This window comes from Cervus canadensis, chromosome 10 (assembly GCF_019320065.1).
Source record: "Cervus canadensis isolate Bull #8, Minnesota chromosome 10, ASM1932006v1, whole genome shotgun sequence".
NCBI lineage: Eukaryota > Metazoa > Chordata > Mammalia > Artiodactyla > Cervidae > Cervus > Cervus canadensis.
In genome coordinates this window covers 22,776,981-22,791,617 of record NC_057395.1, presented here as the reverse complement: position 1 = coordinate 22,791,617, position 14,637 = coordinate 22,776,981, and the positions used below count along the sequence as shown (strand labels likewise).

The 14,637-nt window shown below is 36.2% G+C and overlaps 1 protein-coding gene across 1 annotated transcript in view; it reads left to right on the top strand.

Annotated features, from left to right (window-relative positions):
* Positions 1–14,637, top strand: part of MALRD1 (MAM and LDL receptor class A domain containing 1) — a 512,454-nt gene that overhangs the window by 418,463 nt on the left and 79,354 nt on the right. The window contains exon 36 of the mRNA XM_043480161.1: positions 3,998–4,064. Coding sequence (XP_043336096.1) covers positions 3,998–4,064 — 67 coding nt within the window. The remainder of the gene's footprint in view (positions 1–3,997; positions 4,065–14,637) is intronic.

The following is a 14,637-nucleotide window of genomic DNA, read 5'->3' as shown; positions in this document are numbered from 1 at the left end:
CTCAAACTACTGCACAATTGCCCTCATCTCACATGCTAGTAAAGTAATGCTCAAAATTATCCAGGCCAGGCTTCAGCAATATGTGAACTGTGAAATGCCAGATGTTCAAGCTGGTTTCAGAAAAGGCAAAGGAACCAGAGACCAAATTGCCAACATCCGCTGGATCATCGAAAAAGCAAGAGAGTTCCAGAAAAACATCTATTTCTGCTTTATTGACTACACCAAAGCCTTCGACTGTGTGGATCACAATAAACTGTGGAAAATTCTGAAGGAGATGGGTATACCAGACCACCTGACCTGCCTCTTGAGAAACCTGTATGCAGGTCAGGAAGCAACAGTTAGAACTGGACATGGGACAACAGACTGATTCCAAATAGGAAAAGGAGTATGTCAAGGCTGTATATTGTCACCCTGCTTATTTAACTTATATGCAGAGTACATCATGAGAAACTCTGGGCTGGAAGAAGCACAAGCTGGAATCAAGATTGCCGGGAGAAATATCAATAACCTCAGATATGCAGATGACACCACCCTTATGGCAGAGAGTGAAGAGGAACTAAAAAGCCTCTTTGTGAAAGTGAAAGAGGAGAGTGAAAAAGTTGGCTTACAGCTTAACATTCAGAAAACTAAGATCATGGCATCTGGTCCCATCACTTCATGGGAAATAGTTGGGGAGACAGTGGAAACAGTGTCAGACTTTATTTTTTTGGGCTCCAAAATCACTGCAGATGGTGACTGCAGCCATGAAATTAAAAGACACTTACTCCTTGGAAGGAAAGTTATGACCAACCTAGATAGCATATTAAAAAGCAGAGGCATTACTTTGCCAACAAAGATCTGTCTGGTCAAGGCTATGGTTTTTTCAGTGGTCATGTATGGATGTGAGAGTTGGGCGGTGAAGAAAGCTGAACGCCGAAAAATAGATGCTTTTGAACTGTGGTGTTGGAGAAGACTCTTGAGAGTCCCTTGGACTGCAAGGAGATCCAACCAGTCCATCCTAAAGAAGATCAGTCCTGGGTGTTCATTGGAAGGACTGATGCTGAAGCTGAAACTCCAGTACTTTGGCCACCTCAGGCAAAGAGTTGACTCATTGGAAAAGATCCTGATGCTGGGAGGGACTGGGGGCAGGAGTAGAAGGGGACGACAGAGGATGAGATGGTTGGATGGCATCACCAACTCGATGGGCATGAGTTTGAGTAAACTCCAGGAGTTGGTGATGGACAGGGAGGCCTGGCGTGCTGCGATTGATGGGGTCGCAGAGAGTCGGACACGACTGAGCGACTGAACTGAACTGAAGACCAAAAATATCAATAATAATAAAATGGTTAATCTAACAAGGTATATATCTATTTATATCAAATGGATAGGGTATTTTTAGTCAGGCCAGCTAATTTCTTATTTATGAAGGAAATTTCACATGTGCTCTGTTCAGTCCAGTCTGCCTTCAGTGCCTGAGGGGGGCAGCTCTTTCTGCTCATCTCCAGCCCTGCACTTTGCTCTTGAAGTTCCATAGGAGAATTTGGCAAAGGCAAGACAGGAAATATACCCCAGAAAAGCAAACCAGTGGAAAGTTTTGAAACGAAATGTATACCAAACATGTGGTATATTTCAAGTTTGTTTCCAGAAAGCAACCTTTCTTCTTCCCTGTTTTCCTCTTTTCTAATGCCTCTACCAGCCTCTTCTGAACTTTCAGTGACGGGCCTGACAATCTGACTCTTTAGACTCACGGTTTCCTTCAGTGGATAAAACCTACCTAACAGCTCTGTTTCTCCTCTTTACTTTTCTGCTGTGCCTCATGAACATCATCCTTCCTCTGCCCAAGTAAATGGTTTCTCTATCTGTGTTAATATTTCACCTTTCTTCAGATCTACAAATCTGCCCACTGAATACTTCCATTTGGATGTCCCTTAGGCACCTAAACACAGCATCATTGTTCCCTTTAAAATCTTCCTTCCCCATAAATTCCACAACTCAAGGAATCAATTAATAAGTAACCCAGTCAGAAATTTGAATATCATCCTTGACTTTCCCAAAATATTTCAGTCCCAGTTTTTAAATATCTCATAAATTCCCACAACTCTGAATTCTCCCATTCTGTCCCTTTCATTCAGGCGTTCCTGGATTGTGTTGTACACCCAGATTTTTTGCCTTGGCCCTTCTGTTGACTGTAAAGTCTGTAGCCAGAATTATCTTTCTAAAGCATAAGCCATATCACTTCCCTTCTTAAGATCCTAGTCTCCTAGGATAAAGTTTAAACTCACTGAACCCAGATGATCTGGTCCCTGTGTGTCTATGACTTTCTCTCATATTTTGTATTATCAACAACCCAGTCTGGTGGAACGTCCCTCAGTTTCTCAAAATACTCCAGTCTCTTCTCAGACCTCTGTGTCTTTATGTTTACCTTAACACACACACACACACACACACACACACCTATCCAAATAAAAGCTCTTCTGGAGCTTTTCCTTATTGGTCAAATTTGACTTAGGTTCTCTCCTTGGTGTCCCCATTACCCTTGTTACATTCATTACAAAGTAGACTACTTTTAATGCCATATTTTAATTCCCTAGTCACTTTTTACATCCTCTATGAAGCTGGAAGGTCAATGAGAGCAGAGGCTGTGCCTATATCATTTTTAGATCAACATTTCTTAAGCACATATTGTGAGCCTGATGTTCTATTAACATTCTCAACAGCCCCATGAGATAGGTACTATTATTAACCCTGTTTAATAGAGAGAAACCTGAGGCACAGAGAGATTAACTACCTCACTCTGAATCACACAGCTCATAGACTGAGCTGAAATTTCAACTCAGGTGGTCTGGCTCCAGTACCCTCAGCCTTAACAGCTATGAAGCTTCCTGTATTATTTATCATTCCATATCCAGTGCCTAGCCAAGTGCCAGACATAGAATAGGGGCTCAAAATAGATGTGTTGATTACACATGAAAAGCAGTATAGGCTTCTCAACTACTAGAGTTATGATAGCCTAATCAGAGAAGAATTGTCTCCTACAAGAGAAGAGGTGTGAAGAAGCCAAAAAGAGTAAGGAGGGGGTTAAGTGAGTGGGGAAACTGGCAAGTTTCAATGGATCAGGATCATGTAGTGACAATACAAGGAGACAGTGTTAAGCAAAGAGCTGAAATCACTGCCCACTTCTTTTTTTATTGAAGTATAATTGCTTTACACTGTTGTGTTAGTTTCTGGTGGACAACAAGGTGAATCAGCTATTATGCATATTACATCCTCTCCCTCTTGAGCCTCCACCCCCAGCCCCCATCCCATCCCTCCCGGTTGTCACAGAGCGCTCGGAGCTAAAGCCTCCCGCTAGCTCCCTGTCTTACACATGTGGTAGTGTATTTGGGAGAGCAACACTCACCACTTCTACAGGCATGACTGCGTGAAACTATTTAGCTTCTTTTTAACTTATAAACAAACCATCTTTGAAAATAAATGTTCATGCTAACCTAGAACTCAGGAATGATACGAGCAGCAAAATAAGCAGGTTCAGGGCGGTGAGGATCCATTTGAGCTGTGTTGACGTCTGTCACAGAAATGGAGGGTAGGACAAGAGTCTGCATACGAGTGACATTTTATCAAAATGACAGTCACCCATGCGAAGCGTTTATCTGCCATGATATAGTGACTGGTGTGTGGAAGTGCAGAAATGTTTCAGTAAAGAAAACATTTCAGTATAATCACAAAAACGTCATACAGACCTTCTAAATAAGTAGATTGTCCCTAATCTATGGGGAAAGAAAGTCTTAGGACCAAGCGCTGGGCCTGTATAAGGAATGAACACATCCAGAGCAGTGGGGAGCATTGAACAAATTTGGGGATACAGGAAAGTAGCCTAAACAAATTCTTGTACTTTTAGCAAGTAGGAAGCAATTTATTCTCCATGATTAGATTTAATATTTTGATTAATAGTAATATGTCTTCCTTCTTCCTGGTAATATTTATAATTAACTGTGGGTTTTGGGTTGCTTCTTTTTAGAGTGTCCAAGAGGTTACTGCAGAAATGGTGGGACTTGTGTGGTGGAGAAAAATGGTCCAGTGTGTCGGTAAGAATAATTGCCTTTTTAAATTTTTTTAAACATTTATTATAGTCATCTTGTTTTTCTTGAGGCTGATCTAACAGAACATAAGGAACATATGGTTATTAAGGTAAAAACTGTGAATAATGGCAGTATTAACATTTATCTGTTTGAGTGTGAGAAAGGAATATATGATATTTAGAAAAATATCAATGACTTCACATGATTTTATATCTCTCAACATTCATTTTATATTGTATGGGACATATAGTTTTAATAATATTCATTATTTCTTGTTTTTAATGTTTATATCAGGTTATAAAAAGATTTCATATAGGTGTCATCCTATTTCAGATAAACTTAGTGTCTGTATTTTCTACCTCCCTTTTTATTTCAAGTTCTATAGTTTTCTAACAAGACAAGAATAAAATTAATTCATAAGTATAACCTTTTTCTGGTTTATTCAATGGATGTTTATGAGTAGATAAAGTTAAGGTACAGATAAGGAATACATTTGCATAGTTAAAGCAAAAATAATCAGAAATAGTTCTTATGATTTCTTCTGGGAATTATTTATATTGCCTATCAAAGATGGCTTGATTTTTTTTCTCTCACCCTTTAGGGAATATCGTGTAAAACAGTTTCATAAATTCTAAAGGAAATGATGCATATTCCATTATATTTGTGTTTCTGATTTTTTAATCTAACAGACCAGTGTATATATTACTTTGCTTATTAGAGAAATGGTTTCAGGTTGACACTCAAGTCATAACAAAGCACACAGAAGTATTAATATCTGAAAAAAACTCATTAATAGTTGTTTAAATGCTTATATCCTTCTGAGTCAACATTAATATTTGAGGAAAATTTGTTTATCACTTTAAAAGAAAGCAAACATGTCTACTAAGGAGAACAACAAAAATTTTTATGATGAAATACTACACTATTTTAACATTGTTGAAACAGAAATATTAATGTGTTTCTCAAAGTTTTTGGCTCTCAAATTCACTACATAATTTAACTCACAACATCTTAGCAAAATTATACTTTTCCCTATATCAGTTTCCATGGAAATTAGCTTTCTACAAACTATAACTTCATGGAAATACAGGATATATATTACTAATTTCTAAAAATCTTGTGGAAGAAATTGAGAATGATGACATAAATATTTATTGAACATCAGCTGAGTGGGTAATGTTGTTTAGTGTCAACTGTTTACAATAAGGAGGTTTCAATTTTTCTCTTTTCTAACCCTGATGGTTAGACAAAAGCTCCCAACTGTAGTTAGTCTCAGCTGAGCAAGCAAAGAGTTTTGCGTTCTTGGCAACATCCTCGTGTACTTAAATAAACTTTAAAAATTGAAATCCAGATGGTGATGTTTGAAACTTGTTTCTCTCAAGTGAGGAAACTCTGATGTGGGGGGAGAAGATATGACAAGAGGATTGAGAGAGCTAGACTAAAGGAAGGAAATTAATGCAGCAAAATGTATTGAGTTGGCCAAAAACTTTGTTCGGATTTTTCACAAGATCTTATGGAAAAAACCCGCATGAAGTTTTTGGCCAATGCAATATAAAGGAATTCACTGACTGGAAAGCCAATGAAGTATTTTATTATGTTACTTTTCATAATAAATAATACTTTTCAAATAGCTAACTGTAATTACCATCAATATAAACAACTGGTCTGAGGGCTATCAGCTCCATGGGGTGAAAAATATGACTTTTTAACATTTTTTTCGTAGTATAATATGGTAGCCTTTTCATTCAAATTTTTATTTCTTTAAATGGTGAACTGCAGAAGTGACACGTGTATTGTAATAAAGTTTTTTAAAAGCATAAAATAGTGTATGAGGCAAAAAGTAGAAATCCCAACACCTAAATCCTCCTCTTGAGTAGTATGGTTTATACCCACATGGCTTTCTTTTCACACACACACACAAGCACACATTTATTTCTTACAGAAATGTAAATTATACTTTACAATACACTTTGTATTGTGTATGTGTGTTTTCTTTAATCTCTTCATGAAATGTCATGCTGTTCTTTCACATCAGTCAACATAGCTATAGATCTACCACTTACTGGTTGTGTATTATTGGGTGAATCCATTAATTTGACTGTTTCAGCTTCTTCTTTGTTAAAATGGAGAAAATAAGTGCACTCATAGAGCCTCTTAGAGCCGTTATGAGATTTAAAGGGGTTAATATACGTAAGACATTCTGCACAAAGCCTGACACATAAGACATTATAGGAATGCTACCTATTATTATTACTATGCCACTATTTTATACTGTGTAGTATATAGTGTTCAATATATGGGCTTGTCTTCATTTAATTAACCCCATGAATCCTATTACTGGTTGTTTGGTTCTTAAATATTTTGTTCCACAGTTATCTTGCAATACCCATCCTTTGACTTATTCTTGTACAGTTCCTTATTTTAAGCATACTGTGTCTTTCTGTAATGCCAAATAACAATGTAAATTATTTCTAATGGCCCTTAGTGTCAGATTCATTTCCAGTTAAATTTAGCATCCAGTTCATTTGTCACATGCAGGTACTCATTTTTTGATATAAGGTTAAATGAAGACAGCTTTAGAATACGGTTTTAGAGTAACTCTAAATTTTTATTAGTTTTATATATAAGGATAAAATCTTAGTTATGATCACAATTTAAAAAATAAATTACGTATTTGTTGCAGAAAAGTTTCAAAACATAACAAAGCTTTGTGATATAAAAAAGTTTGCAATATGAATGATAAAAATCAGTTGGAAAGGAAAATCAAAATATTAGTTCAATGAGGAAAAGGAGCTATTAAAAATTCTAACCATTAAAGGCAAACTTCTTCATGTATTTTTTGTTGGAAGATAACGTGTATCCAGGGCTTCCCTCGTAGCTAAGTTGGTAAGGAAATGGTCTGCAATGCAGGCCACCTGGGTTCAATTCCTGTGTCAGGAAGATCCCCTGGAGAAGGAAATGGCAACCCACTCCAATATTCTTGCCTAGAGAATCCCCATGGACAGAAGAGCTTGGCAGGTTACAGTCCATGGGGTCGCCAAGAGTCAGATACAACTTAGAGACTAAACCACCACCAATGTGTATCCAATCACCATGATATATACATTTCAATGACAACATTTGAAAAAGTGTTTTTTATTTTTACTAGCCTGGAGAGTGTATAATTTGCAATTGCTTAAAGTTAAGATTAAAAAAATTAATAACTTTGACTTAAAGGAAATTCAAAATTTTCAAAAATTCTTTTAGAGTGTGGGCAAAAATTTTGAAGACCAAAATAGAAAATAAAGGTGATGTTTTTTGTACCCTTTCATGAGTTAATTCAGTCACTCAGTCGTGTCTGACTCTTTGTGACCCCATGGACTGGCACATCCCAAGCCTCCCTGTCCATCGCCAACTCCTGGAGTTTAATTAAACTCATGTCTATTGAGTCGGTGATGCTATTCAACCATCTCATCCTCTGTGGTCCCCTTCTCCTCCTGGCTTCAATCTTTCCCAGCATCAGGGTCTTTTCCAAAGAGTCAGTTCTTCGAATCAACTGGCCAAAGTATTGGAATTTCAGCTTCAGTATCAGTCCTTCCAATGAATATTTAGGACTGATTTCCTTTAGGATGGACTGGTTGGATCTCCTTGCAGTCCAAGGGACTCTCAAGAGTCTCCTCCAACACCACAGTTCAAAAGCATTAATTCTTCAGCGCTCAGCTTTCTTTATAGTCCAACACTCACATCCATACATGACTACTAGAAAAATCATAGCTTTGACTAGATGGACCTTTGTTGGCAAAGTAATGTCTCTGCTTTTTAATATGCTGTCTAGGTTGGTCATAACTCTTCTTCCAAGGAGCAAGTGTCTTAATTTCATGACTGCAGCTACCATCTGAAGGGATTTTGGAGCCCCCAAAAATAGTCTCTCATGTTTCCACTGTTTCCCCATCTATTTGCCATGAAGTGATGGGACCAGATGCCATGATCTTAGTTTTCTGAATGTTCAGTTAGAAGCCAGATTTTTCACTCCCCACTTGCACTTTCATCAAGAGGCTCTTTAGTTGTTCTTCGCTTTCTGCCATAAGGGTGGTGTCATTTACATATCTGAGGTTATTGATATTTCTCCTGGCAATCTTGATTCTAGCTTGTGCTTCATCCAGCCCAGCATTTCTCAAGAAGTACTCTGCATATAAGTTAAATAAGCAGGGTGGCGATATACAGCCTTGACGTACTCCTTTCCCTATTTGGGACCAGTCTGTTGTTCCATGTCCAGTTCTAACTGTTGCTTCTTGACCTGCATACAGATTTCTCAGGGGGCAGGTCAGGTGGTCTGGTGTTCCCATCTCTTTAAGAATTTTCCAGAGTTTGTTGTATATCTTTTCATGACTAGTACCAAATTCATACCTGATGTTGTAAGAGCTATTTGTGTGATATACTGAATGAAGGATGAACAAATGGATATACATGCAGAGTTCTGGAGTTTCAAGGAAAAAATATCAATACTTTTTAATATGTTCTTAAGTTACCGAGGTGAGCATATAAAGTGAAGTCGCTCAGTTGTATCTGACCCTTTGTGACCCGATGGACTGCAGCCTGCCAGGCCCCTCCATCCATGGGATTTTCTAGGCAAGAATACTGGAGTGGGTTGCCATTTCCTTCTCCAGGGGATCTTCCCAACCCAGTGATCAAACCCAGGTCTCCTGCACTGCAGGCAGACTCTTTACCATCTGAACCACCAGGGACGCCCAGGTGAGCATATGGTCTCACCAAAACTCAGACCATCAACCACAAAGGAACTATTGAATGTTTTCTAAGTAGACTGTAAGAAGAATATTGAGTGAGCCTATGATATGCTCATTATGCTAAAAAGTAATGACTCTCCAGTTTATAGGACAGAATGGATATAAAAAAAATAAATATCACCCATTAAAGAAACACTACTTTGCTATAATGACAGAAGAGGGTGCTCTTAAACTAGGAATCTTATGAAAGTGAAAGTGAAGTCGCTCAGTCGTGTCCGACTCTTTGCGACCCGGTGGACTATAGCCTACCAGGCTCCTCCATCCATGGGATTCTCCAGGCAAGGATACTGGAGTGGGTTGCCATTTCCTTCTCCAGGGATCTTCCCGATCCAGGGATTGAACCCGGGTCTCCTGCATTGCAGGCAGACCCTTTACTGTCTGAGCCACCATACCTGAAATCTACAACCCTGGGCTTTAAATGAAGAATAAATGCAATTTTCATACCTACAAAGCCACTGTTTAAAAGTTCACCTTATGAACACTATTCTTCTTCCTACAAAAAAGAGAAAGAAGAGGAGGAGGAGGAAGGAGAAGGATGGAGGGAAAGAAGAAAAAACAAGTAATATGAAACAAAAGACAGAGTACTTGACGATCTCAACCAGGCTCGTCCGTCCATGGAATTTTCCAGACAAGAGTACTGGAGTGGGTTGCCATCTCCTTCTCCTAAATATTGTCAGAAAAAAATAAAACATTTAGAGATAAGGGAAAAAAATCTTAATTGAGAAAGTCAAAACCAAAGTACCAATGGACAACACAACAGTAAGAATCAAAATTACTGATTGAACTCAGGAAAGAAAGTAAAAAAGAAAAACTAAATTATAATTCTCTCAAGGGAGGATATATTCAAATTAAATTTGTTAAGGAATTTTGAACAAAAGTGAGAAAATAACCAAGGGAATGAAAGTGAGATGAAGTAAAAAGAACCAAAGAGAAAGTAATTGAAGTGGAAGGCAAAAATCATGCATGTACAGTTGACCCTTGAACAACATGGATTTGAAGTACATACAACTTATATGCAGATTACAAATTCACTTATATACAGATTTTTAAAAAACATATGTACTACAGTATGCCATATTTCATGACTGGTTGGATCTGGGGATGTGGAACTTCAGATACAGCAGGTCAATTGTAAATTTATACACAAATTTTCAACTGTGCAGGGGTTGGAGTCCCTATACCTCAAGTTGTTCAAAGATCAACTGTAGTTTGAGTCCCTAAGGAAGGAAATCAAAACAATAGAACAGAATTAATATTTAAAACTATCATCCAAGAAACTAAAAAATGAAAGAAGACCTGAATTTACATAATGAAAGGATGAACAACTGTTAAGATGACAGTTTGTCAGCAACCTGGGAAATTTGACACAAACCCAGCATTTCCAAGATATATCCTAGTAAAAACCGGAGGCTCTAAACCAAAGAAAAATATTCTCATTACCTGTAGGGAAAAAGACCAAATAATAAGGAAAAGGGATTAGTCAAGCATTAGACTTCTGAAATCAGAGAGACAAAGAAACCTATTAGGATTTTCTCCAGAATTTAAAAAAAAAGTCTTTGACAAAATTTAATATCCATTCCTGATTTTTTTTAAAAAGCCTTAAGGAACATATGAATTGGTATCCAACTGATGCTTTCTTAATGTGATAAGAAATTCTTATTTTAAATTTTGAATCAATTCTTTATTTATAAATTCAGTATCTTAATTGAGAATCACACAAGGCGTTTCCATTAAAATGTTAGGAACAAGGAAATTTGACCCCTATCTTCACTGACATTTAATATTGTATGGGAGATAGTAATCAATTTAGTTGGACCAAAAACAAAAGAAAAAAAAACAGCCTAAGAACTAGGAAAGAACTTAAATTATTATGACAGTATACCTGGAAAACCTTAGAAAATTAATCATAAATAAAATTTAAAAATTGAAAACAATTCCATAAGTAAGTTTGGAGGATATAAAATTAGCATTCAAAAATCAGTAGTCAGTATACACAAAACTCTGGGAAAATGGAAAAGGAAACCCTATTCATAACAAAAACAAAAAGATAAAATATTTATGAATAAATTTAATAAAGTAAAAAGCAAATCCATATGATAAAATCAATCCCACAGTCTTGAACAGGTAGAAAGACATTTTCCTTCTCTGGGTAGCTGACTCAACATCTTAAAGGACCTTGGTCCCTAGGTCAGTCTATGAATTTTACACAACCCTACAAAAATATCCACAAATTGGGGTAAATAATTTGATAATAAAATTATATGGGAAAATAAACATAGAATTAGCTAGTTAACTGTTGAAAAAGCTACTAGAAGCTGAATAGACCGACTAGTACAAAGATAGTAAAGTCCTTACTATTAAAGTAGGATAGTACAGGAAACTGAGTAGACTTTATAGACATTTTAGACTAACAGAATAAAAAGTCTAGAAATACATTTAACTGCATATGAAAACTTAGTAAATATTAATGACAGCATCTCAGTCTCAGAACAGGATGGACTTTCAAGCAGTGATGGGGCAACTTCTATTTGGAAAACAGATAAAAATTAGAACTATACCTCACACCATACACAAATAAAAATAAACTTCAGGTAGATCAGAGTTCAAAGTGAAACCATGCATATACTAGGGTGATTTTTAAAACCAGTTACATACATGGTGAATTTCTCAATAATTTGGATGGAAGAAAAAAGCAGGTCCAAATATGATAAAATATAATACTGATAAATTTGACTACATAAAATTGTGGTTAGAAGGAATATTTTGCATGTTATAAAAAAGCACCATATGCAACATTGAAAGACGCCTGTCAGTCTGAGAGAAGATGTTTGTATCACATATCTCAGGAAAATGAAAATATGCCTAATACTTAAGTATTTTAAAATATGGCCAAAGCCTAAACATCAGATTAAAAACAGACCATGATTAGTTTAAAAATGTGCAAAATTACACTTAACTATATGAAGAAACCTCAACTTCATTCATGATAAAGATAAAACCATACTAAGATGCTGTTCTCTGCCTCTCTGATGAGCAACATATTCTGTTGGTAGGAAAGTGAAGAAACAAGCACTTTGCTAGGGGAAATGCAAATCGGTATAATTTTTAGAGAAGTGAATTTGGCAGTATATAGCAAAAATACATATGCATTTACTTCTTGAACCTAAGAATTCCACTCCTAGAATTTATACTCTTGGTACAATTCCAGCACTATGAGAATGCATGTCCACAAAGTTACTCACTGTAAGCATTTTTTATAATTTCAAAATATTGGAAACAACCTAAATGCTGACATATAGGAGAGTGGCGGAATAAAGGATGGTACCTTCCCACGACAGACTGCAATTGGGACGTAAAGAGTTAAGGGGTGTCCCTTCTACCAGATGTGAGACAAGTGTCGCCTGGGGCAGGCTAAAGGAAAATGAGACTATACAGTCATAGTTGCTAGAATTATCATATGGCTTTTCTTTCATTTGACGCAAATGTTAAAAATCAGATGTCTTACTGTCACACGTCAGGTACCTCTTAAGTGTCTGACGTGACTTTGGCCTTCACAGAAACCTATAGGGTAGATGATATTGTGTCTGATTTGGCAGGTAAGAAAATGAGACCATGAAATTGAGTTTTCCTAAAGACAAAGGGCAAGAAAGTGGTGGTGTTAAGACAAACCTTAGTCTTCTGGCCAGTGTCTGTACTCCTAAGTTATCAACCATTGTGATATGTTGCCTCTTTGGGTATTTGACTAGGTGACTCCTTTTTTTAAATTTTATTTTAATTAGTTAATTAATTTATTTGACTGCACCGGGTCTCAGTTGCGGCATGTGGGCTCTTTAGCTGCTGTATGTGGGATCTAGTTGCCTGACCAGGGATCAAACCTGGGCCCCCAACATTGGGAGCACAGAGTCTTAGCCACTGGACCACCAAGAAAGTCCTGGTGACTCATGATTCTATAATTGCCAGATTCATTGAGTATAGCTTTGACTCAAATGCCTGAAGAAATTATAAAACTAAGTTTTATTTGCATTTGGGTGTTTTCTGTTCTTTAACACACTATGCACTTCTATTCTTATGAGTGTTCATGTTATTTCTTTCTGGCCATTTTTCACTTTCTCACCTTGACTACCTGAAAAACTCCAGATTAATTTTTTATGTCCCAACTTGTAGAACCTCCTCTCTATTTCCATGAACCCACATGCATATGAGCCATATCCTGTAGGAAGTATACAAAAGAGGGCAGGAATCTGACCCTAAAACCAGGTCAACCTGGGCTTGGGTATGAACTCCATCCACCATTGACTAACTCCATGACTTTGAATTAATTACCTCATTTTTTTCTAAAGAGGAGGGGAAATTAACATTCACTAAGAAACCAACATTCTCTGCCATGATGGAGCTTTGAATTGAAAAGAGCTTCTGTATTGCTAAATATATATAATTCATAATTGTTTTATTTACTTAAGAACACTTTTAAAATGTATCTAAGTGGAAAGCACTAGTAATCTGTTTGCCAGTTTCTTATTTAACATCATTGAAATCATCTCCATAGCAACCAACAACAATTCTTTACTGGTGGAAAATAGAACAAATTATCAAAATTTAAGATCAGGACCTCTGTTTTTTTTTTTTTCAAACAGAGTACTGAAGTGCTAAGGACTAACAAATATATTTATAATAACATTTGAATGCTTTGTAAATGAAAATTATTTCAAAATTTCAAGAAGTCAATTTAAAAAGAGAGCATTCAGATGTTCTGTGTAGCAAGCTTAAGGGCCGTGCAGTTGCTTTTCTTTTCATATCTACTAATAACACATGAAGAGACCACTTGATGGGAAAATATAAATCACCACAATTGGCCCAAACAGAAATATTAAAGTTGATTAGATTAAATGACATAGTAGAAATTTCATGTCAAAGATGTAGTCCCTCTCCTCCAAAAACTTAAATGTGTACATCTAATTTAAAAACTGAAAGTATTTTCCCTTAAAGCCAGGAATAAGGGGAAAAAAAAGGGTCTGAGATTATTCTATTTGCTCAAGAGGTTGGAGTGAAGGAACAAGCAAAAAAAAAGTCAGAATTAAACATATTAAAAAAGAAGAAACACAAATATTACTGCAGATACTCACAGTCCTGGAAAGTCAAGCAAATTAACTGTGACACTATTAGAATGATAAAAAGGGCTCAACAAGGTAGATAGATACAAGATAAAAATGCAAGACTAATTAAATTTCCTTTTCACTAGTAAGAACAATAATTAAACAAGATAATTAGAAAAAGAACTCCATCCTGATAGTGTTATTATAGTATATACATGCGTACACTTAAATGATGAAGACCCACATAAAGAAAACTGCAGGCACAAATGAAGGATACTCAGAGACCTAATCAAATGGATAAGAAAAGAAAACAAACTTACTTTCTGGAATTAGCAATATTCAATAATATAATTGAATTCAATAATGATAATTAACAAATGACATTTTTTTAGTGTTTTAGATTTTGTTTGATTTTGAAGTAGACCAGTGGATCTTAATGTTCACTAGAAAAAGAAATATAATATTTAAAGACAAAATTAAGGATTGCTATTTGTTGTACTTTATATTAAAGCTTGCTATAAGGTCTTGGTAATAAATATTGTGGAGAAGGGACAGAAACCAACAAATAGACTATTGGAACAGAATGAAGTACCTACTAATAGGCTGATATAGCTATGTGGAATTAATATAAAACCATTGGCATTTCATGTTGATGAGGGTAGATGGGTTGGACTATGTGATAATTGATGTTAGGACTATTGG